General features: G+C 42.4%; 1 protein-coding gene across 1 annotated transcript in view; it reads left to right on the forward strand.

Moving 5' to 3' along the window:
* Positions 1 to 24,604, forward strand: part of DSCAM (DS cell adhesion molecule) — a 959,122-nt gene extending 934,518 nt beyond the window's left edge. The window contains exon 33 of the mRNA XM_078656818.1: positions 23,559 to 24,604. Coding sequence (XP_078512944.1) covers positions 23,559 to 23,905 — 347 coding nt within the window. The 3' untranslated portion in view covers positions 23,906 to 24,604. The remainder of the gene's footprint in view (positions 1 to 23,558) is intronic.
* The last annotated feature ends 409 nt before the right edge of the window (positions 24,605 to 25,013 follow it).

Below are 25,013 nucleotides of genomic sequence, written 5' to 3' on the forward strand. Positions count from 1 at the left end.
TATATATATATATATTTATTTTTTATTTTTTTCCTCCACAGGATTGAAAGTGGCTGTGTAGTTATGGTTAGGTGTGACTTTCCACTGAAAGGCATCTTTTTGATTTCTTAACTTGTTTTTTCTAATAAAAATATTAATCCATTTAACAAGGGAAGTATTTCTTCCACTGTCCATTGTGATTCGTGAGTCTGGCTGCAGATTTGCAAATCCTGGGCGCAGTCATATACAAATATTCTATTTTATTCACCCTTACCTAGCGCAATGCACCACTTTGGAAGGGAAAAAATTAACAAAGGGCATAAGGTGTCAATTTTGTACTCTCCTCCTCCCCAAGTCATTGTAAGTGTTCCCAGTGGGAACACCCCAGAATTAAACTAAATGTGCAAAAATAGTTTTGGTACAAATTTGCTAATGCTGGATTCTCCCTAGGTCCCTTTAACCCTTCTAGGAACTAGCAAAGGGTTCATGACAGGGTTCAGCAATCTTGATGTTTTTAATTAGCAGCACATAAGGGGTTTGGGAACCAGCAGAGCTCGATAAAACCTCACTATTTTCCTCACCTTAAACCCAAAGGCTTTGCTTAGCGAAACTGCCCGCCAGTGGTTGGTTGGGCATATGGCTTGAATGTAGTCCAGTGTTGTGAATGGTCTTTGAGTTTAGGATCCTGGACAGTCTTCTTTTTAGGTGGTGGGGTGTTCTAAGTTAAATTTCTTTTTTGTTGCTGTAGTTTTTTGGGTTTATGGTTTACGGGTTAGGACTATGGTTTAGACATACGGGTAGTTGTGCTAACTTTATATCTGAATGTTTTGGGGTGCTGGAAAGTGTTTTCTTTAGTTTCTTATTTGGTATAACGTCTGAGGGTGTAGGAAAGGTTTTAGAATGTGATAATGATGGACTGTGTTGTTTTGGTTGTTGGGTATGGAGTGGGATGGTGTGTTTCGTAGGTTTTTATGTTAGGGAGGCATTTTTGTGTTTTGGGGTTCAAAGATATGAATGGAATTTGGGTTTCAAGGGCTTTTTTGGGCGGGTGTATGTGTTTGTGGAATGTTTTGGGCCTAAGTGTCTTGTGTATTTTAGGATACTCACAAACATTTACTTGGGGGGCCACACCATACACAGTCTGGTATGTGCCCGAGGGCCGCATCAAAGCTGAGGCATTTCGAAGAGACAGAATAGGGTGGAGGATAGTTGAAATGGGAAAAAAAACCTCACCTTTTCCAAAGATTTCTAGATAATGATTTCTTTCAAATCTTTTTTGTACATTTTACATTCTGTTACCTATAGGTTATAAGACCAAAAATAGATACAGAATATTTTGTTCACTTTAACTGCCTTCCCACACTCACTGACCCTGCCCCACTGTACTCATGGTCACAGTTGCCTTACCATTTTTTATGCACCTCTGATGTCCTCCCGGCTAAGCCAGGGATGCCTATGAGTAGGGAAGCCTTGCTGATTGTACAAGCTGAACATGCTGTTGAAACAAAGCCCAAAACCAGAAAAGGATGAACAGGTGCCTTTGCAACATCGTTTTTACGATTCTGGGCTTTGTTTCTAGAGTAATTATAACTTGTTTTTGAAGCAGGGCAGCCATGCTGGTAAAACAAGGTGAACTAACTTTAGAAACAAAGCCCAGAATCACAAAATGATGCTGCTTTGCAGAATTAACCAAAAACGGACCTTGTGCAGCTGTGTCTGCTGCAACCAGGGTCCCAGAGGGAGCTCTAAGGGCCGAAAGGAAAGGTCTGCCAGACCGCCAGCGACCTGCGGGCCGTACTTTGAGTAACACTGGTTTAGAGGATAGATTGATTCAAGTTTTAGGGTTTCAGGGACTGGGTGGAGTGTGATTTGGGTTTCTTGAACATTGAGCTATTTTAGGCAGGTTGTAGCTAGCTTTGAGCATGTGCATTGCTAAAGCGTAATGTATACTGGGACTGGTGTTGGCACAGTCAATTGTGGGGTGTATTTTGGAGAATTAGGTATATTTAAGCTTGTTAGAGGCCTGTGAACTACACCCTACAAAATAGGGCAGAAGGCTGTACACAACATGGGTTGGGCACAGGCCTAGCCCTGCGATTTTCCTTCTGTGCATTACCAAAGTCTCTGAGCAGCTGGAATTGCCCACATGCAGGCCTGCATCCAGCTCCCACTTAATTGGCATCCCATGGAGGATTGGGTGCAGGGAAAAAATGTAATGAGGTATATGTCCGAAAACTTCACAAATTCGCTGAAAAAATCAAAACTTAACATAAAGTTATGGTTAGCTTTAGTTATAAAACCATGTTTTCTAAAACAAAACGTAAAAAAATAACTGTAAAAAATAATTAAAGGTGAGCTGTGGTTGCAAATTAACACTGAAAAAACTGTGATTAGGACCGACATTACATACCCTGCACAGCAGACATGTAATTAACACCTCAAATGCAGTACTTATGACCTAACAATATTTAGACCAACAAGTAACAATCCCTGAAATGCAACATCATTAAAAAATAATACATAAATTCATAGTTTTCTCTTTCATATTGTTACCGGTAATATGATGATACGCAATCTCATCTTTAAGAATATTTATGACATTTGCAATAGTATTTGTCCCATCAAGGTTGTGTTAAGAGCATTTCATGCTTTGGCGCGCTTCAGTAGAAAATATCCTGGCATTTGGTACTTACTTACCCGGCTAAATGTGTCACACCGTTTGGATGAAAAACATTCTTTTTGCTCACACTGTTTAATGATATTTCTTAGATCCCTCTGAGTGGACAAGACACATGTTCTTGATACCCATCAAATGATGTCACCATCTCCTGTTGTCACTGAATGTTCCTGTAGTGGAAACCATCAGTGTTGCATTAAGATGCAGCTTTAGATCCTTCCAGCTGAGAAATACTTTAGGGACCTGCCTCCTCACTGCCAGCCCTGCCAAGCGTCTGAGGTTCATCCGTGGTGTGTTGATCCAGTCCAGCGTTTTTGTTTGAATTCTAGGACTTTTATTTATGTTTATTCCATTATAAAACAGGACTACAAGTCCCAGAATTCAAAGAAAAAACTGAACTGGAGTACACAACATGCATGGACCTGGGAAACTTGGCAGCTACGAAGTGCCTCTCAATATATTGCCATTTGCTGAAACAATGCAGTTGAAAGTGTAACGTTGGCCTCCAGATGAGAAGTCAGAATAAATAAAATGTTTGTTCCTAGTTAAAGATACCTTGAAATTAAATTTAACGTAACTGTACTACTGATGCACCTCTTATTCATTTAACATGGATGGCAGATCCAGAAGTTATATGGGATATGACTTAAGAGCAGAATCTTTCATTATCCTGAAATGTATAATTGTACTTGCAGATTAGAGTCATGTTATATTTTCAAAGTCTCCTATAATCTTTGGGCACCCAGCTAAGCGACACCAGGCACATCTTTCAGAGAAGCATGAAGGTGAATTTTCACATTGTGGCTAAAGTTTAACTAAGATCGAGAAATGGTCCAAGACTACGTGCTTCAAATCTAGAATCCATTATGATTTACAGTCTGGTATTGGGTGAGTGTTAGTGTGATCCATTGCCGGATTATTCCCTCACTAATAGAGGTAAGGATGGTGTGCATAGGATCTTCAATCTTGATTAATGAATCTCTCCCTGGTGGCTTTAGAGAGTGGCAAACATTATTGGCAGAAGTACTAAAGGCTGAGTGATAGCCCTGTTTTTAGCATCTGGCCAGCAGCTAATGAGGTCAGTCCCACCCGAGCCACAGCATAGCATAGATCCGCGGGGTAGCACAGATGTTTGCATTGTGCCGTAGAAAACTTTATGTTGCAGGTGATGGAGTAACACACTCTTTCTACTGTGGTTTAAATCCACGAAATAAGGGTTCCACCATGTCCCTCTTCAGTGTCGTTAAAGACAAGCCAGAGCTGCATTAAACTCAACACAAGTTCAATTACTGATCTTATTTAGGGATCAATGAGCATGGGACAGTGATGTAGAAGTTGATAGGTGGTGCATTAATGTGGGCAAAGTATACTATTTACAGAAGCTCTACATACACATCTGGGTATCTATAGATCCATGGAGATAGCTTTACAATACTGCAACTTCTTCACATCCAGCCTTCACATAGCCCCATACCTTGAAAGAGCATCAAAGTCTGGTACGAATTATCCAGTAAAGAGATCAGAGCAAAAAGAGAATTATCTCCTGGGTCAGCAAAAAATGGTTATTAAACTTCACGTTAGGGCACAAGAAGCTCCCGAATTATGGACGGATGGGAAAAACGTTTACTACCCAATGAAGAGAGGCCATTAAAAGAACTGAGCTCTGCCTTAACAACTCCTGCATGGAAGCCAATGTTCGCTGGCGTCACATCGACCCAACGAAACCTACTTTGACACAAAGGTGGTTACCTTTAGTAATTTTATTGACAGTGATTGTTGTCTTTGTGCTCATGCCAAGCATTATGCTAACTAAGTGGAAAGGAAAAAATGTTTGATGATCAGGACAGAATATTTGTAGTCTTCTGTACCATTACGTACATTTGCGGAAATTAAAAAGAATCATTACGGTAATCTCACACCATTAATTTTAAGAGTAAGCTATGGCGCTTTGTGCATCCTTTTACTGACAATTAAATTATTTGCAGAAATAGTGGTAGAAACAACGATTCTACTGGTTATTTCCCAAAACTCATAGAAAAGTTCAAACATTATCAGAAAGGTGCTGACGGTAACGTTAATGCCAGAAAGCTTTTCTGGCATATATTTTGCATGTTTGGCACTGGGCCTTAAACAGTTTGGCGTTGGGCCCTTCACAATTCCCGTCTCCCCTTACGTGGGCTTTCCATTACACAAGAGATGGCATAAACACACTCTCATCTGTACAGACCTGCCTTGTTTAAGCGTGGTTATATTTGTAGTGCTATTTTTAAACTCCAGTGGGCCAAGAACATATTTATATTCCGAGGTCAGAGTCACAGTGCTAGAGTTGTTTGCATGCTTTCTTTATTTCTGATGTCTTCTGCTCTGAACTTTTCATTCTAAGTGCTGTAGAGTGTTCTTGTGTGGCCACGCTCTCGGGATTAAGACTGGAGCTGATGGTTCATGCAGGCGTGACCCGGAAGTAATACCTTTCAGACGCGAGTGTAAGACACTCATGTATGCATCTAGGAAGCTTGACTTATAAAAGCTTTCCTTATACTATAAAAGGGCGCGCTACCAGCACAATGATGTCACACGGAATGGTTGCTGATGCTACATTTGAAGGGGCAGATTTACGTTAACTGGCGCATCCCCAGGGATGCGCCAGTTATTGTGCGCCACAGTGCGCCACCCATGGTGCGCCGCATTTACAATGCGGCACACCATGGTGCAAGGCAGGGAAGATGCGTGACGCATCTATCTTTCGGCATACGGGCGGCGCATTGCTGGAGTCATGTCGCAAGTGCGACATGACTCCTGCAATGCACAGGGGCCACCCCTACATTGCATGGTGCATCACCCTTACGCCTGCTTTAAGCAGGCGTAAGGAATTGACGTAGAAAGTGACTCAGTGAAATCTTGTAGATTTCACTGAGTCACTTTCCAGGGGCGTTCCTGCGACGGAACGCCCCCCCCTGCACCGGAACGCCTACCTGAAACCTGACGCAGGTTTCATGTGGCGCAGGGCCTTACACCGTGACGCATCTCCATAGATGCGTCACGTTGTAAATGCCTCGTAGGGATGCGCCACGTTTACGCCGCCTTGCGTGACGCAACAGCAGCGTAAACGTGGCGCAAGGGCCTCATAAATCTGCCCCGAAGTGTGTGGGGCACAACATTGTCACGAGTAATGTTAGCCTCACTTGCCCCACTACTGATTTAATTCTGGAAAATTAGCATATATAGGAATGCCATACACCACTCATTTCAGTTGTGAAAATAATGACCATGGTTTATAGTAATAGTGCAATCAGAATCTCTCATTTCTTTCGTCCAGCTGTCTTAATGTCTGTGTCTCTCTCGTCTCATACCTTTCACCTGTTTTGAGTATATGTTTTGTATTAAAACCCGATGCCTTGCCGCTTCTCCTTATGAGTGTGAGTTTATTCGCATTATCTTCACTTGTTCCAACTTTCAGCCTTTTCATTTATTGGTGCTTTACGCTTGTCTTTATTTTGTGGTGTGGTTCATTTAGGCCTTTGTGTGAAGCAGTGTTGTAGATCTTTATGCATATCACGTAAATTGCCCTATTGCTGAGGAATTGTGCACTACTCGCAAGCTTGTTTGCACTTTTGTTGGGCAGTTTTCTACCAGTCTCATTGCAACATTTGCACCGACGAGCTGGTGCAGAATTTATTTTTGGTCTAATTATACCGTGCAAATGAACAGGTCGGTAGTGCAAATATTTTTGTGCAATTGCCCGGAAGCAATTCAGAATTGCGCGCTGCTGATCATTTGTTTTGTGATATTCTTAGTCTGCCTTCTCTTTCTATTGTGAACGTTACCAGTGCAGAATAGGACTCTGGAACATAAATACAGTAAAAAAAAAACATTTACTAAAGAGATTAGCAGTATTTACAAGAAATACTTGAATATCGTGAAATATGTGATGCAACTGTTACAAAGGTTAATATATAAAAAAATAGTGAACAGAGAATTGATCAAAGTACATTAAATTGAAACTCATTGATCTCAGCCTAGAATTCCAGTGGTGCCTTTTTCCATTTTATGCTGCCGCAAAAATCAGCAAACCTCTAAGCAGCCATATCACCTGGCTGAACAGATGGCCACTCTTTGCGCAGGGGAGACTACATTTCTCTAAAATACAAACCTTTGCTGCAGTATGCATAAAATGAACATTGGCTGCGACAAATTGTTTGGAAGGTGCTGCAATATACTTTCATACATCAAATTATCCCCACAAGACCCAGAATTCATTTCGCTTAAAAAGCAGAAGTTGGAAAAACCGTATCATGATGGACTTTTGTGGCTCAGTGCGGAGGAAGGCGCATAGTGCCTATATAGGCAATCCTCGCCACCTTTGCAGAACCTAGCATGCAATTGGAATAAATAAATCACACAACACAGTTTTGATGGGGAAAGTTTTCTGCAAGTTTATTCCATACAAAAGCATGCCAACGTGGTGGGTTAATTTAACGGGGAATCCAAGGGCAGGCAGCGGTGACTGACCTATGCTGCCCTGCCCGCCTGAAGAGTCAAATTGCACCATGGCCAAACCAATAGGTGCTACCAGTTATGAGGTGATTCCCCCCTTGACTACTGTGAACCACTGATCTACCACTTTACTTACGCCCTTTCTGATGCGGAGCGTTGCAAGCCAAGCGTCCGGTTGCACAGGCCAACCGCCCAAAGGACTAGCGGGGCGCCGATGATTCTTTATCCAGGGTCCTGCCGAAAAGTCTCATAGGGATTGGCACAGTCACCCCTATTGTGCTCCTGAAGTGGTACCCTTCCATACCCTTCCACCTCCGGATTGCCCTGTAACTCCACCTGCAACACAAATTAAAAAACATTAAACAGCCATACCTAACCATGCTCACCAGCCGACACACTGGGTATGCGGTAGGGCAGGAGACGGCATGTCCAGTGCCTTGCCCCTACCCTCTGCACACCGGAAGTGACACGGACGGCGCACAGGGCTGGAGGGCTCCTCCATGAGGTGCCCTCAAGTAGAGGGGTTGCAGTGTGCCTCAGAGGCACTAAGGTGGCACCCTTTTAGGTGGCTCTCTGCGTGATCCGCGGGCAGCATTAGGGTTTTATGCGCCTTCATGGCATAACGTGTATTAATTTAACCCATAATTTCCCTGAGTTAGTGGTATATTATCAGATAGTACAGCTCAGAATCAGGAGCGGGGTTTACCTCTTTCTGTTTCTGAGCTGTGTTGTGTGAAAATACAGCACTCATACGGTGAATTATCGGGTTAAATTTCTTGACTTTACGCCCGGCAGGTGCATACAACAGGCGCTGCCAGAAAACCCCATCAAGATGCATCCTGGGCTGAAATGCACATGAGGATTCCATTTCTTCAGTAAGATATTCCCTGCTGATAGGGACAGGCCAAATGAACAGTGCCTTCTTCCAGTGGAAAGTAATCATTTCTTAATTCTGCTAAGATTTTTGGTGGTTTGTCAATTTCCTGCCTATTTCCTTCATATCGTCTGTTATTTTGTAAAGCTACTGCACATTATTTATTTATTTATTTATTTATTTTGAGAGTTTTATATAGCGCGAACAAGATCTTTGCAGATAACAGAGCGCTTTACAAAGGCAGGTGGAGGGCAGGGGAACAAGGGGGCATAGTGGGGAGGTAGCTCAACATGATCATGTACATAGCACCAATACAGTATATAACATAGTACCAATATAACGTATAGTACAGGTATGAGGTAGCAGGCATAGTTGGAGCGTAAGTCATCACCAGGTTCATGTACATAGCACCAGTATAGTATATAACATAGTACCCATATAACCTATAGTACAGGTATGAGGTAGCGGGCATAGTTGGAGCGTAAGTCATCAACAGGTTCATGTACATAGCACCAATATAGTATATAACATAGTACTCATATAACGTATAGCACCAATATATTTGCAGGCCTCAAAACCATCATAAATAAAAGAGGGCTGAAGGGAGCTAGTGTGGCACACTGTGGGCCAGCTATCAGCACAGGCTAACAACACAGGTCCCCATTGTCTGCGGTACAAGTGTATTGTAATGGCATTAGTAGCAGCCTGCTCTGGGCCCAGCAGCTTCCTAACCCCATTATTAAATATGGTAAGAACTTGCAAACTTTTTGCAGCACAAACACACAAAAAAAGTGGCCTACGGTAAGTTGTGGGAGATGCAGAGAACCAATCTCAGGATACAAATGAAAGAAGTGGGCGAGAAGTCCAGCCCACGACAACGGTAATGCTCCCTTCTGCATTTGTAGATGATATTATCATTATCAGGCAGTTTCCTCGGTGAATTTGTGACAACAGGAAGTGCTTGACCAGGTCCTGATCGTGTTGTAAGTATCAGGCCACAGTCAGGCTAGCACCCTGCCATGGTGAAGATATGCAATCCTTCATTCGCCTGCATGCAGATGTGCTCACTAATTTTATAGAGATCCTACATAATTGCCCTGATGAATGCTCTGCACCTTTCATAGGCTGTCAGTTAGGGGCAGAAACATGTCAGCAATAAATTGGATGTATTGGTCATTGGACCCATAAAGCATCCCCCTTTTTGTTTTAAAGATTTATGTTAAACTAGAGTAAACCCCTCAAAAGGGAATTCCCACAGGTTTATTCTAAGGTATTTTTAGTATCTGGTTCCCCGCTCTATCCTGATATCATACTTTCTCTAAGAACTCCCTCACAGCTGGAGGTTGAGTCTGCCCTGGTAGTATCATCTTACCAGGGTGGGTAGGAAGCTGATGATGAAGCATGCCACATTCCGTGGGTGAGGTTTCTTTATCAAGAAAAGCTGGATCTGGTTCTATACCCTAGGGTAGCCAACATGGAATAAAAATTGTTGTTCCCTATTTTCACTGTCCTGTACCTTTGTGTTTAAATACAGGGTTTGCCAAATACAATGGTTGTGTAGTATTGATTCCACCTCGTGCCTCTTTCTTCCACAAACCTATATTTGTCTCTTCATCTCTTTCTTGCAGGTTCTCTCTCATCCCTGCTTTTTCCCGTTGCTACTGTATTCCTATCTTTCGCTTCCTACTTTAGTCTGTCTTTTTTTGTCTTTCTCTTGCTCTAAATGAACTCCTGATGTTGAAAAATGTGCCCTGATCCCGAAAAATAAGTGCTGGTACCCACCACCTGCAAACAGCCACACAAAGTATGCAATGTTTATATATTCATGTCACATGAGGTAGAACGAGCAACCCAAATAAGCATTTGCAATGCAAAAGGTCTCGCCTTACTGATAGTTTGAGGTATTGGCGTTGTAAAAAATAATGCAATACCAATAGTTCATACTTTCAGTAATATGAGACCTAGTGCACTGCAAATGCTTGCGTAGTGAGAAAGGAGCCAGCATCGAATGTCTCAGTGCAGTGCTGCAAGCTGCTACTAGAGGTCTCTAGTGAGCAATGCACTGGCATTATATGTCTCAGTGCAGTACCGTAAGCTGCTCCTAGAGGTCCCTAGTGAGCAAGGCACCAGCACTGCATGTCTCGATGCAGTACCCGAAGCTGCTCCTAGAGGTCCCTAGTGAGCAAGGCAACAGCACTGCATGTCTCGGTGCAGTACCGCAAACTGCTCCTATAGGTCCCTAGTGAGCAAGACATCACCACTGCATGTCTCGGTGCAGTACCACAAGCTGCTCCTAGAGGTCCCTAGTGAGCAAGGCACCAGCACTGCATGTCTCTGTGCAGTTCCTCAAGCTGCTCCTAGAGGTCCCCAGTGAACAAGGCATCAGCACTGCAGACCTCTTTTGGTCACTTATGGTACTGCACCCTGCAGAAGATGGGGTAAATCCACCCTACCCATAGTGCATTGCATGCAAGGCAGTACTATGAGCACATTCAAATAGCTAGGTCCACATATACAATTAGTAGCTTTGAAATGTGACAAAAGAATTATTACATTAATTTCGAATAAGGTTTTACTCTGTGTGGAGCTGATGTAGGGAAATTTATAGATGTCTCATATAAATGTGAGATGTTCTAGTGTGCGAATTAACCACTACCAGCCTAGCTTAGGACCAAGTTTGTGTCTTGCCTGAAGCCTTTTAAGAAAATAGTGCCTTGAGGCTGTAATTAAAACCTAGGGAGTAACAACACATGTAATAGGGGGTGTCCTCATGCGACGTTACAAGAAGAGGCAAGACGGTACTAAGGAGGGACTACTAATCCCATTGACCAATGCAAAGCCACCATTTTACAAAGGACAGGGACAGTAGCCAATCAAAAAGATGGGGGAAAGTGGGCTGAGCTTTATGCACATATGCTGAATACAGCATGCCTAGGCGAGACCTAATGGACTGAATTAAACATATGGCTCTCTATTGGTCATCCTCTAGAAATGCAAAGTTACCATTTGCCCATGTCACAATGATCCCCCCCCCCCCCTGAAAAAAGCTGTTTCTGCAACTGCTCAACATCTGTATCAGTTTCTGAACTGGGAAACTGAAGAGAGATCAGTACATTTCTTCTTGGGGCTAACAGGATACCCAGAATGGTAAACTCATGTTTCATGTGTTATGTATCAGTCTATGTTGAAGACCTGTACTGGTGTGCATACCTAACAAGGGACGCGATAGTTTCTCTCCTCAACCCCTCTTCCTTAACTGGCCCAACTCTCCATCGAAAGACACACATGCACCCACACTTGTATGTGCACGTGCAGAGGCAGCCTTAGGCATGTGCAAGCTGTGCACCTGCACAGGGCCACCAAACCCCAGGGGCTGCCAGGCCAATATATATCCTTAATATAATAATCCTCTGAGGATGCATACATATTTGTGTGATGGCCCCTGGCAGGGATTTGGCGGACTCCGGCTTTGTTCCACTTCCAAACACCCTGACCCCCTTCCCCCCACCCCGCCCTCTGCACTGGACTCCGCTCCTGCGTTCGTCCGGGGGCCTCCAAACCTGTTCCTCCGGGGGGCCCCCTACCTACGCTCCCTGCCCAGGGCCGCCATGAGCCTAGAGCCGCCCCTGTGCACATGCACATGCATTCATAAGCGCACACACATGCACTTGTGAGAACATGCATACACACAGCTTCAAGGATCCCTAGATATGTGATACCTTCTATTTGGCAATAGGGAAAAGCACGGCACACTATGCCATCCTTATAATGTACACAAAAAAACAACAACACACAGGACACAAAAGTAAAGCTGCAACACTATGGCAAAAGGACAGCTCAGAAATTTACACCAGGGCTGCAAAATAGGAATCATTGTTCTAGCTACATACATGTAAACAAATGACTGTCCATTGCGTAGAATACCCTTTTATGTGCAATTGATGCCTCACATTACGTACATCTTTGCTGTTTAGTATTGCATGATAGATCTTTTGTGTAGTCTTACATTGTAGCATGTGTCCCACAAAAAAAGAAAAAGTTCAAAAAATGGCAAGTTATTATTAAGAAAATATTTTATTTGTCATCAGAATCTGTCTCTGCTGTTTCCCCATTTCTAAAGCCTTATCTGAACAATTGGTGTTGTTGAAACTAATTAGGTATAAGCACATGAATTAATAAGCGTGCTTTTCTGTAGGACTTTCTCGGTTGAAAGGTTTACATTCATTGCTAATAAGATGCGCGCGCCATTGAAAAGAGTTAATTAAGAGTATCAAAGGCACTGCAGCGCCTGACAAACTTTGTGAAGCTTAGCAGAGAACTCTAGACCACGCAGCGGCATCGCGCCCCCGTTAGGAGCCATGTTAGGAGGCCAAAGGCATTTACTACAGAAACCTGAGACCACAACCCAGGGGGGCTCCTATTTCTAAAGCCAGTTGGTGAATGCTAGCTTGGCTGCTGCTCACATACAATGTACTATTGGAAGTACGCGGCCTACCTTCACTGCTCTGCTACAACGCCATTGCATGAAAGTAACAAGCATTTGAGAAAATAGTGCTCTTGGAGGCTGTAATTAAAACCTACTGAGCAACAACGCACTTAACAGGGGGTGTGGCCATGGGAGGTTACAAAATGAGATAAGGCAGTACTACGGAGGGACTACTAAACCTTTTGACCAATGAACAGCCACAGTTTACAGTGGGCAATAACACAAGCCAATGAAAAATATGGGCAGAGAGTGGGTGGAGCGTCAAGTCTCTACCTCAATACAGCATGAATCGCAGAGCAGCGCATGCGCTGCCCAGGCTCGACCTAAAAACATTAAATAGCTGTGTAATCAGTCTCTTCTTTGGCCACAGCCAGGTGTTTCTTTTCTCATTTGTGTGGAAAAATATACTGAGGTACTTTTAATAGGATGCAGTGAGACAACGCGTTGATTGTTCAAACTGTCTGGCGTAATGCAAGTGGCATCCTGCACCCTTTGACCCTTGATGACATCATAGCAACAACCCACCCCCCTGGTCCAAGTGCTTCTGAGAGCTAGAAAGAGGGCAATAAGTGACAACTGGTGGAAGGAGACAGGGCTGATGGAGCTATGAGTACTTCCTGGTCCTGATGCTGGCCTCATGACCTCTGAGGTCGTTGGTAGCAAGCACATTGCCAGGGGTAGCAAAGCACAGGCCAGCTGCTGCTGCCGCTACCTACCCCGATATCACGTCCTGACTGTGGGACCCAGTCTACTCTGCAGCAATTTAGAAGACCACTCCTCCTCTTCACTCCCTACAAATTAAATTACAAATGTAGCATTCAAATTAGACAAAGCAATACTATTAAGAGAGCACATTAGTACAGTAGTTTCCCCCTGGTTCTGCCATCTCCGCCTGTAAAAGTACCAATTTCAGGTTTTTTTCCACTAGATCAACATGTTCTCTTGGCAAACACGTTCCTTGCAACAGGGCTAGATATGGCTCTCATCTATCTATATATAAAGATTATACAGGATTTAAAATACGGCTGTGAGACCAGTATAGAGCCTGAGAAAATCCCATCATGTCTCTGAGGCATGAAAGACGCTTCATTGGCTTTAACAACAAAGAGATTCAGGTTTGAAGTTTTGTGCTTTGACCCTTGAAGCTTTTATCATGATGGGCCAGCTCTTTTTTTGTTTGAGAAGCTAGTACCCTATCAAATTGTAAGACCCTCAGTACAAATTCATACCTTCTAACACTCAACACTAAATTCAAGTGTTATCGCGTGGGCAGATGATATTCTGCATACTAGCATCCAGGCTGTGGGACTCCCATCTGCCAGGACTTTAGCTACCGCATCTAACCCTCCAGCCCTAAAACAAAGTTGTTTTTTTTTTTTTTTTTTTTTAAATCTTTTTATTCACAAAATTTTTTAAATTTTTCCCACCCTCTGGAGCACAGAGGGGACATGGAGCAAATAAAGAAAATACAGTTTTTCCTACCCTTATCAATTTTTACACCATGCATTTCATTTGAAATAAATCCAAACAAAACAAACACAAAAAAAACAAAAAAAAGTATAAGAAAAAAAAAAAAAAAAAAAAAAACCGTTATCTAAATGCCAATACCAAAATGATACATTACCCCTTATTTGGGTGAAATCGCTATCCTTATACATACATATTTACATCGATTATACTTTCTATATGTGTTCTATGGAGTTATACCTTATTATACCTCATTTACTATTTACATGCAGATTTATACAAATTAGATACAAAATTATGTACATATGCATTTCCTGTACAAATCAACCTTCTTCCTTCCATTTCGTTATTGTTTCCCATATATCCAAACCTAATTTCCTCAATCTTTTCCCACTTCTGGAGTAGATCGCTTTTTCTAAATTGTATATGCTCAGCAACCTAGCTAACCATAGTTGAGATGATGGCGCCGCTTGATCTAACCATGCGGTGGTTACACACAGTCTATACACTGCCATGGCCACGAAGATAAAATAATTCCCTGTCTCAACATCGTTGTTTCCATCTACCCCTAGCAAAATAATCGCAGGTGATAGATTAACACGTAGTTTTAGTGCCCTTTGTAGAAACGTTTCTATTTCTTTAAGTACTGTGACTAAACTGGGACATCTTACAAACATGTGAATGGCATCTGCATCTACGCTCGTGCACCTGGGGCAGTTTATACCAGTTGTCGCTCCCCATTGTGCCAGTTTAGCCGGGGTATAATAAAGCCAGTACAACGTCTTATAATGCTGAGCTTGTAGTGACGCAGAGCATAGAATGTTCGTCCCTAATTCTAATGATATTTTAAAGCATTCTTGTTCTATGCCCAGCTTTGTTGACCAAATTTCCCCCCATTTCGCCATATCATCCGGTCTTTAAAACAAAGTTGTTTTTATTGAATGTGTGCTCTACAAATTCCCAACACAACTCATTTTATTATTCTTCCCTATGTACAAACTCTGTAATTTCATTTGAAACATACAGTTTAATAGTACAGTACCAAGTATAGGACAAATTTTGATGTCTTTTTTTATAATCTCTTTGTACACTTTTATCTACTGTCATGCGGGCTGGTACTTTCTAGCTTCATAGATCCCCTGGAAGTTGCTTCCCACACTGTTCCTTCTCTCCTGTGTATTCAAGGCTGATTGCGACTATTTTACCATTCTGATATAGTGAAGGGAGTTTGGAAAGGCATGTGACCATTCACATGAAGTTGGCAAGCCATGAATAAGGATTCACTTTTCCCAAGACATGCTTTGGCAATTGTCCTCCCTCCTGCCAATTTACCACTGTGTATTTAGAGGTTTCCATGCTGCCTGGTCCTGTAATCTTTTCCTTGCATCTTCCTTCTCAGTTGGTGAAGGACATCCACACCCACAATTTTTGTAAGTCTGTGTGGGTTTGTGTAAGTCTATTTAAATCTTGATGTGTTCAGTTTCTAGGCACAATTCCTTCCTTATAGTGTACCAACTTGTTAATATAAAACAGGCGCCATGTGTAAACAGGCCACATATGGCTTACAGGTCCAGTTTCTCTCATGAATTTGGGAATTCAATACTATTCACCAGTAGCCCTGCCTTCCTCACAGAAGGACATACCACTTAGTTCACAAATAGTACTGGTAAGGTGTCACCGATCAACAAAGTGCTACCCCTCACCACCAGGAAATCCAACGCCATCGTCTGTCAACAGAGGGCACACATGCAGAATTGGAATTACATGGCCTGAGGATGCATGACAAAAGAGTGCATTCTTTAAGCAGATGTTTGAGAGTGTTATTGTTGGTGGCGTTTGTGGGAGCTAGAATGATCACTAAATGATCAGTGTTAGACCTGGCATCCTTGGCATGGTTCTCCTCTAATTGTTTGCCTTCAAACATTCTGTTTTGCTGGCCTTAACACTCTGTGCAGTTCACCACTGCTAACCAGTGCTAAAGTTCTTGTACTCTCTCCTTAAAACATGGTGAGATTGGCTTACTCCCAATTGGCCCATTTCATTTACTTATCAGCCCTGGTGATATCACACTAGGCATTTATTTGAAAGGCACTGTCCGCCCTCCCATCTGCCCCTGAGGCTGAGGTTGTCTTCCTCTCCTCTCACGTGATGCCTTCTGAACCTGGCCTACTCTATCTAGAGTCTAGAAAACAAGTATTTCAGATTGCACACTGAATGAATTGTCACACTGTTGAAGTTTTGCATACTTAATTAGCTAGAAAGGAACATTTTATGCCTGATCGCATACGCGAAACCCTAGCTTTTTATTGTATGACATTGACCAGGAATAAGCTGTTTTTTAAAGTTATGCTTTCAAATTTGTAAATATGGATTTTTTATGCATCATATCGTTTTACGCAAATATTGTAAAGGTTTTTATTAACTTATACAAAATAAACTTACTTACTTACTATCTAGAGGCTAAGGAACATAATCACAGGGTTACCTGTCTGGATCGGAGGGTACAACAGGTGAGTGTATTTCTTCTCAAAAGAAATAGGTAGGATCAGGCTGTCCATGCAACTCACACTGGGACACTGTTCCTTGTTCCTGACTGGTTGCCATGGAGATGAATTGCATACACCCTCTAATTAGGTATGGGACTGACCATACATCTTGCCCATGAGTTTGGGTTCATTATGGTCATCAAAGAGAGCTAGCCCATTTGCTTTCCTTCTTTGGTTCTTGTATCACGATACCTCTAACAGAACAAGACCATCCCTCCAAGAAAATTGGTGGGTGACTGGATTTAGGTTTAGCCCTTAGGCTACCACTTAGTGCCTCCCTTTCCATGAAACACCATCCCTGGAGGGTGCTGTCATGGGCAGCCTGGAGGCACTGAACTATCCTGCACCTCTCCTCCCTGCAGAGCCCAGTCTCAAAATCAAACACTTCATTTATACAGAAAATCGTTTCCTGCTTCACCGCATGCACAAAGCATGGCCACTCCTTTGCACTCACTCTTAGATGCGGGATCATCCATCCACAACCTGTAAATTCCCTCTGTTAGCCCCCTCTGCTACCAAGGATGCTCAGTTCAAATCCCTCTTTATAGCTAATGGCATTTATGTGCCACTATGCAACTTGCTGTTAGCAACAGACAATTACATGTACAGACTGTTCCTAAGTGTTATTTCTGAAGTAAGCAAGCACTGCCTGTCCATACACACACTATGTGAACCTCATAACTATAAGACTTGTGTAAGGCATGCTCACACTTGTGTTTTGCTGTATTGTTTAATATACGGAAACAACATTTTCACTGCACATTGATACTGGAATACCCGTAAAATCCCTTTTGTAGTGCTGCATATTAGTAATATTACACTATAACAGGGCCTCCCCTTTCCCTTGCGCCGGCGCTGATTTCAGCTGCTGTGGGCCATGCACCCACCTTAGTGCCGGAGCGCTAGGGTGTGTGCATGAGTGTAGCATAGGTTTTGTACAGGAAGGGTATCCTTCCTGCACAAAACACTATGCAAGGAACGAAGCAAAGCTTTTCCCACTTTCCATGTGTGCAGCACGCATGGGAAGTCGGAAAAGCACTGAGAAATGAAATAATTTCTCCTGCTAACGCCTCCTTTGAAGGGCCTTTGGTGCAAAACCATGTTTACAAATCTTTGTAAATATGGCTTTGCGTCAAAAGGCATGGGTAGTTGCATGGGAACGCCCATGTAATGTCCCCTCAGCGCAAAGTAACGCAAAGCAGTGCTTCACGCTGCTTTGCGCTACTTACAGGGTACTTTCTGGCTGAAAGTAAATAGGAAAAAAAATTGCACTAGCTTGGGTCACTTTTGTGGCGCTAAACCAGCGTAAAACATATGAAAATCAATGTGCAATCAGAATTTGACTGTTTTCTGCAGGAGCAATTGGTTACTGATAAATACGGAGATATGTAACATATATTGTTTTCAGTATTTTCAAGTGGAACTGGCAGAGCACAAAACACAGCAGCTCGCAAAGGCACAACGTGCTTCCACAGAACTGTGAAAAGGTTTTCAAAAATGAACTTTGCACACCCCGTTTCAGCCAATCCTAGAATTTCATGTATTGCCATCTTCGGCTTGCGAATACACTTCTGGCTCAGGGAGAAGAGGCAGTCAGAGATAATTGGGAACAACATGCTTTCTGCCATCCCTCCTCAATGCCAAGTAATTCAGGTTAAAAGAACCTGCCTTACCGTGAGGCGCGCGCGCATCTCCCGCGGTCCCCTCTCGCGACCCCCACCTTCAGCAGGATGCGGCGCTGTACAGAACACTCCGTACTTCCTACAAGGACAATGAACACGAGGACGTCGCGCCTCGCTGCTGAAGTAGGTGCAGAAGAAACATCACGGCCTCTCCAAGGTCACCTTGTGTGGCTGTGCTAGGCGGGAGTGTGTGGTGGGAGTAAATGTTTACTGAGTGGGGATGGGTGGAGGGGAGGGGGTTGGCGCGGATAGCAATGAGTTGTGCCGGAGGGGTGAGAGTGGCTGTGGAGGGAGAGGAGTGGGGCAGTGCATTAACCAGTGCTTATTTGGAGCCGTTGGTTGCAGGTGGGGGGTCACCACGACTGATTTTTGGGCCCTCGCCTTATTGTTCGTCAACCAACTTTAATCCAGAGCAAGAGAGAGAAAAAAAACAGACAAGGGGGAAAGGAGGAGGAAGAGAAAGACGGTGACAAAGGTAGAAAGTAGGGATGAAAAAGAACACGCAAGAGTGAGATGTGAAGGCAGTGCCTGGCTGTGCATTAAAGAGGCATTTTCTCTCACCACATAAATGCAATCCCTATATGTTAGATATATGATTTAGTTCTGTTTGGCATTGCGTGGACTTGAATTAGCAGGAAAGGGGCAACATTCAAATTTGTTCTTTACACGGGCCCTCAAAATATAGGGTGACCAGGCGTCCCAGATTTGCCAGGACGGTCCCCGTTTTTCACCAGCTGTCCTGGCAGATTTCAAGAAATTTAGCTCATGTCCCTGTTTTTAAAGAGGGACAACTGAAAATGGAAGGAGGTGTTTTTTTATTTTTACAAAGCAGGGATAGTTAGCAGTTGTTTCAAGAAAGCAATTTCATTAACAGGCAAGCTACTAGGCTTAACATTGCATTTTATGTATGTTCTTACTCAGGACACAAGTCCTAAAAAAAGAAGTGGGGGTACGCTGACGTCACGACAGGAAGTGACGTCAAGTCACCATCAGACTCATTGCCTCCCCTCGCCCACCCCTTAGATGCGATTGTATCAGAGAAACCAGCACGTGAGCAGCGTTCTGAATGGGCTCCGATCTCACCCCAGAGAGGCCAAAGCGTGAATGTGTGGCTCCATTTGCTCCAGTTATCAAGCTCCCAGTAAAAAAGTGGGGGGACGCAGTCCACGTGCGTGGTACCCCGACTCGAGCCCTGTTCTTACTGCTTGTTATATAATTTTCTGCTGATGAGCGCTGTCATTCTATGCACCGTCTCGAAGTAAAATTGTAGTCCTTCTTCTATTTTTGTGAAATGTCCCGTTTTTTGGCTTTAAAATTCTGCTCACCCTATCAAAATAGGTCTTGCCCGGCGCCCCCAAAATCCTTAAAATGGATTAACCATGCAGACATATTTCTTCCAGGCCACATTGCTCAGGTGTGCCCTTTTCTAAGGGGATTAACAGTCCTATTAACTATCTGGTCTGAGAAGGAGGCAAATGGGAGCAGCGAGCTTTGTGTGGCGGTAGATGGAGGTGGGTTGCTCTGGACACCATCAGAAGGTAATGGAGGCTGGTTTGAGGCCGGTCAGGGAAAGCTGAGGCTGGGGTCGAGCTGCCTCCTACCAGCCAGATTTTCTAGCCAGTGAAACTGGCCGGGCATTCCCGCATTTGAGAAACCTGAGTGCAGGAACACCGGGCCAGATTTATTAGGGGGTGCAGTATCCCAGGTGAAACACTGCTCCATCCAACTTCTAATTGGGCCATAGTGTTCTGTTTCTGCCCTATTTTATTGTGCACAGAAATACTCTGCAAAAGGTAAACTTACAAGAGATAAATATGCAGACATATGCAATTTTACACAGGAAAGCTTGGTTAAACTTGTAGGGAAATATTCTGTATATATATATGTTCCGTCTTGGCTGAGTTCTGTTAGAATGACTCTTACTTTGCAAAGGTCTTCATTACAAATGTCCAAATAAATTACAATATGTACTGTAACTCTTATCAGTGGTGTAACTAATCTTGGGGGGGTGGCCTGCAAAGCACAAAGAGGATCCCCGGACCCAATCAGGAGCTCTCAAGCCAGGGGCCTGCCACCTGTGCACAGTATGGGGGGTGTCAATGGAGCTCTCCACCCTCACACGGCAGAGGCTGCAGGGGTTAATGTTACGCCATTGGCTCCTATTATCTTTATTCCATATATGGAATCATGAAATGTAGGCTTTTTATCACACTAGGTACAAAGGGGCTTATTTACAAGCTCATTGCGCCACTGGTGAATCACTTTTTTTGATGCACTGTATTTACAAGGCCACGTAAAGCCACCCTGCGTGGCTTTTCATGGCCTGTATATAAGGCTCCCTTCCGCACATTACTGTGCGTGAAAAGGGTGTTCAATGGGTGTTTCTGTTTGTGTTCCCACACAACATCCATTTACAAAATTTGAAAACCTGGGAATGCGTCAGATTTCTACCCCTTCCCAGGAGATGCACAACGGGGTGAAATACCTTTATTTTTTATTGTTTTTCCTTTTTCTAATGCACCACACATAGAAAGAGAAAAACACATCTCGTGATCCCGTATCCCTTCCTGCACAAAAACAATCACCCCTACAACGCAGACACCCTTGCACCTTGGCGCAAGGGTGCCTGCATTGGCGTATGGCAGCCCATTGTGCGCCAGCGCAGGGGAAAAGGACAGTAATGCAGCATATCTTGTAGAATTCCTGCTGTTTTATATTGACACACGGCAGTGCAGCAGAATATTGTAAATGAGGCCATGTGTGCAATACGAATCGTATCTCTGGAAAAGTTTGGTAGTTCAAACCTGCTATTATTTATTGAGGGAAACATACTTGGCAAATACAAGGTTATGCAGATTTTGGTGCAACAAGTGCTAAAATCCGCGTGTTATGCCTATTTTAGGGGCAAAACTCATAGTAGGCGATAATTATCATAAATTCTGTCATTTTGTTCCTGTGCGATAGATACCACACATAAAATAGTGCCACTCTTAATGAGGGCCAATGAGGCGAACAGTATCTTGCAATCCTTGGAAAAATCCACTTGAGAGAAGCCCTAGTTGAAAGTGCAATCTTTGCAGATTTTGTGGTAGGTAAAAAATTGCAATCTTCACAAAACTTTGCTACTGGAAACTGTGCTGACCTTCACATTAGCCGGTGACTCTACTCCAGATAATTAGGTTGGGTATGTCGGTGAGAAGGAGGGAGCTCCTTGAAATGAACAGCCTGGACTCTAAAGCCATGACTTTGTGAAGGGCAGGAGTTTAACCTAGTGGGTTTGAGAACACCGCAGTTTACAGCCAGGAAGGTGTGAATGAAACACAAAGGACAAGGAAACAAGTGTCCTTCCTGCTAAAGGCGTGTCTACAACACAAAAACACTTGAACTCTGATTTCCTTCCAAACAGGTGAAACCTGCATAAGACATAAGTGCATATTTAATGTTTCCATCAATATATTAAGGCTCCTAGTTTTATGGTATTTACAGTGTTGGCATTGCCACTCACGTTTATCTATATATATTTATTTATTCTCATTTTATTGGCATTTATACGTGTGTTTGTTTTATTCTGTGAAAGAAATGGTATATTTCTACACTTAACTGATAAATGTAGACTTTGATGTATTTTAGGTAATAGTGTTCTAAATAGTCATATACAATTAAACAATGCACTCTTCAACAAGCATTAGCAGCACACTATTAGCACGCATGTAGATTTGCAGCTTTTTAAACTTTTTAGTAAATTGTATTAACTGTTTTTTCGCTCCTTTTGCTCTTAATATGCATGGATAGATACTCAAAATAGTGCATTTTTAGTATTTACATTTTTTAGAAATAAATACAGAAAGGGAAACCGGCTGTTTTCTGTCTATGCCTATGGGTAAAACACAGTAAAAACAGAAGTTGTGATGCAAACCTGCGCCACATGTTTCTCTTTGATTTATTTTCTAGCACAAAAATGTTGCCTGAAAGTAACGTAAAAAGAAAACATTATTTTTAGAACCTAAATAAATTAGGGAGCACGGTAAGTAGGGCAGCATGTGTACTTTTAATCAGTACAATTACAAGTTAGTTTATCATAGGTTGGTTCAGGTGCTCACCTGAGTGAAAAAGGTGCGTAACGTGGCTTAAGTGAAAGTGAAGCTACACGAAATATCACAAAAAATAACAAGAAATCCACAGCGGTATGTACAATGAGGGATTTTCATTGGGGGGTCGACGACGTTTCAATCTTTTCTAAGTCAAGATCATCATCAGGACAGTGTGAGCAGTTGAAGAAGTGAATCGGAGAAAAGTGGTGTCTGGAGTACTTTATGTAGGCTTAGTTCCTTCAGTGTAGTACTTGGGTGTAGAAGGATGGCTAATTGATGTATGAGGACCACTACATCAATTACTTGGTTCCAGGTGAGTATTTTAACTTGGGAATTTGGTTTAGGCTTAGTAGAAGATATATATATATTTTTATATATATATATTAATGAAGGTTGTTCAAGTGGGACCCATCCAGTCTCAAATTACTGCTGGGGTTCGGGATTGAATCGCCGTTGTGCTGGCCTGGGAGTAGCTTCCTGCCTCACGCAGCGGTCGCGCTCTTCGCTGCTAAGAGCGCGACCGCCGCGTGAGGCAGGAAGCTTGGTGCAGTGTCAAATTTGCTACACGTGAAACCTGAAGATCTTGGCTTTAATCCCTTCTCTGGCAAATTACTTTTCCCTGTGCCTAGACAAGTAAATACTTGAAGTGATAACATCCAACTATAGTTTGTTGTCTAGCAGTATCTACATATGTGCACCCCTGGTTTCTGTTCTCGCGGCTCACCTGCCCCTGCTGCAATAAAGATGTTCTCTGTCAAGGGTGCTGTGTTCTAATGGGAGGTTGTTCAATGCTATCATGCATACCTGTAGTGAAATGCATTTTAATTTGACAAACGTTGATACATACTGATGCTCCTAAGCCAATACATCTCTTTAGCATTTTCTTTTCCATTCCTCTCTCAGATCCTCCTTCCCTTGTTCAGTAAAGGAGCTTGCTTCATTTCAAAATATGGTTGATTAGAATAAGTGTAATTGATCTGTCAATTCCAAATATGGTTGGTTAGATGGATTGTAATGGATCTGTCATTTCCAAATATGGTTGGTTGGATGGATTGTAATTGATCTGTCATTTCCAAATATGGTTGGTTAGATGGATTGTAATTGATCTCTTAAAATTCTTCTCTTTGCCAGTGACTTCAGTGATTGACTGCTTCTCTCTACCGAATCAATGATCAATAATAGCCAATTACTCAACTAGCCAAGAGTTGGGTGTTCCTAACATTCAGCTAATAAAGGTGATCTTTTTCTTTCTTTTCCAACAGGTGAACTTATGCATTTGCCGCCGTATCTCAGAATGGACTTCTTACTAAACAGAGGAAATCCTAGCACGAGCAGAGAAGCGGGGCAGGCCTGCTTAGAACCGCAGAAAAGCCGAACCATGAAACGCCCCACAGTCCTGGAACCAATACCCATGGAAACACCTCCCACACGAGAGGTACCGTCGTGGCAGCCCGGTGCAGCGGGCGCGGCGGCAGCAGCATTGCCTCCACGGGAAGGGACGGAGCTAGGACAGGCGGCTAAAATGAGTAGCTCCCAAGAATCCCTACTGGACTCCCGAGGTCATTCAAAATCCAACAACCCATACGCAAAATCCTACACCTTGGTATAACGAAAAGAGCATGACCGGACAGTGGCTGTAAATACTTACAAAATAAAAAAATAAAATCCAAATCAAAGCTACCTTTTTTACTGAATTCCAATATTTATAAAGAAAAAAAAGAAGATTGCCAAAATATATAAAAAAAGAGAAATTTACGAACAGTGCAAAGACTTTAGCTTTTATTTATTTATTTATTTTTGTTATTATTTTCTTGTTCCCCAAATCCCTCAAAAAGGTATATGAGAGCTTTATCTGACTGCACATCAATTTTATATTTTTGGCGAGGGGGCAGAATAAAGCTCATGTTTCTGACCTTCACCGGCAATTGCTGTTTTTACTGAATTTCTACGAAGCATTTTGGTGACTGGATACAGCTATTCTGATTGAACAATTCATCACACCAGCTCAAAGATAAAAGTGAAAATAAAAAGCAAAAAAAAAATAAAAAATGTCACCGTACTTGTGGATCGAACTGGAACATTGATTCAAAGAAGAAGTCCTTTGTCATGTTTTCACATAGCTTTCCTTTTTTTCAATTAGAGAATGGGATCTTCAATCAATTGTTTCTTTTTTTTCTTTTTCTTTCTGTCGTTAATTAGTTTAAGTGCTGTCGTGGAGGGAATAGATATGTTCCTTTTTTATAGTTAATTTAATGAAACACACTTTGCATTTTGTTCTTTGCGAAATAAAAGGGTCTTCTGCCTTTCATTGTGTTGATTGTTTGGTGTATTTTGGATTGAGTTAAATTACTTTTTTTTTATTTAATCATAAAATTAAATATATACAGAGAAAAGTATTGTACACATATTTTGCCAGATTTAAGAAGGAATATAAGCAAGATCTTATTAGACATTCATATTTGAGGCTCCATAAAAATGTTCATACTGTGTAAAGTAATTTCATATTGAATATTTAAAAAATATTTTCTATGTTTCACAGATTGTGAATTTGTAAAAAAGCATGAGAATTGATTTTAGTTCACATGTGATTTATACATGTGATGCCACTGATTTTCTAAATACAAACATAGAATTCCTTACATTTGTTATGATTTTCCTACATGTATCTGTACTTACGGGCCTCTGCCTGATAGATCGAATCAAAGGTGGTGCTTACA

Source organism: Lissotriton helveticus, chromosome 8 (assembly GCF_964261635.1).
Source record: "Lissotriton helveticus chromosome 8, aLisHel1.1, whole genome shotgun sequence".
NCBI lineage: Eukaryota > Metazoa > Chordata > Amphibia > Caudata > Salamandridae > Lissotriton > Lissotriton helveticus.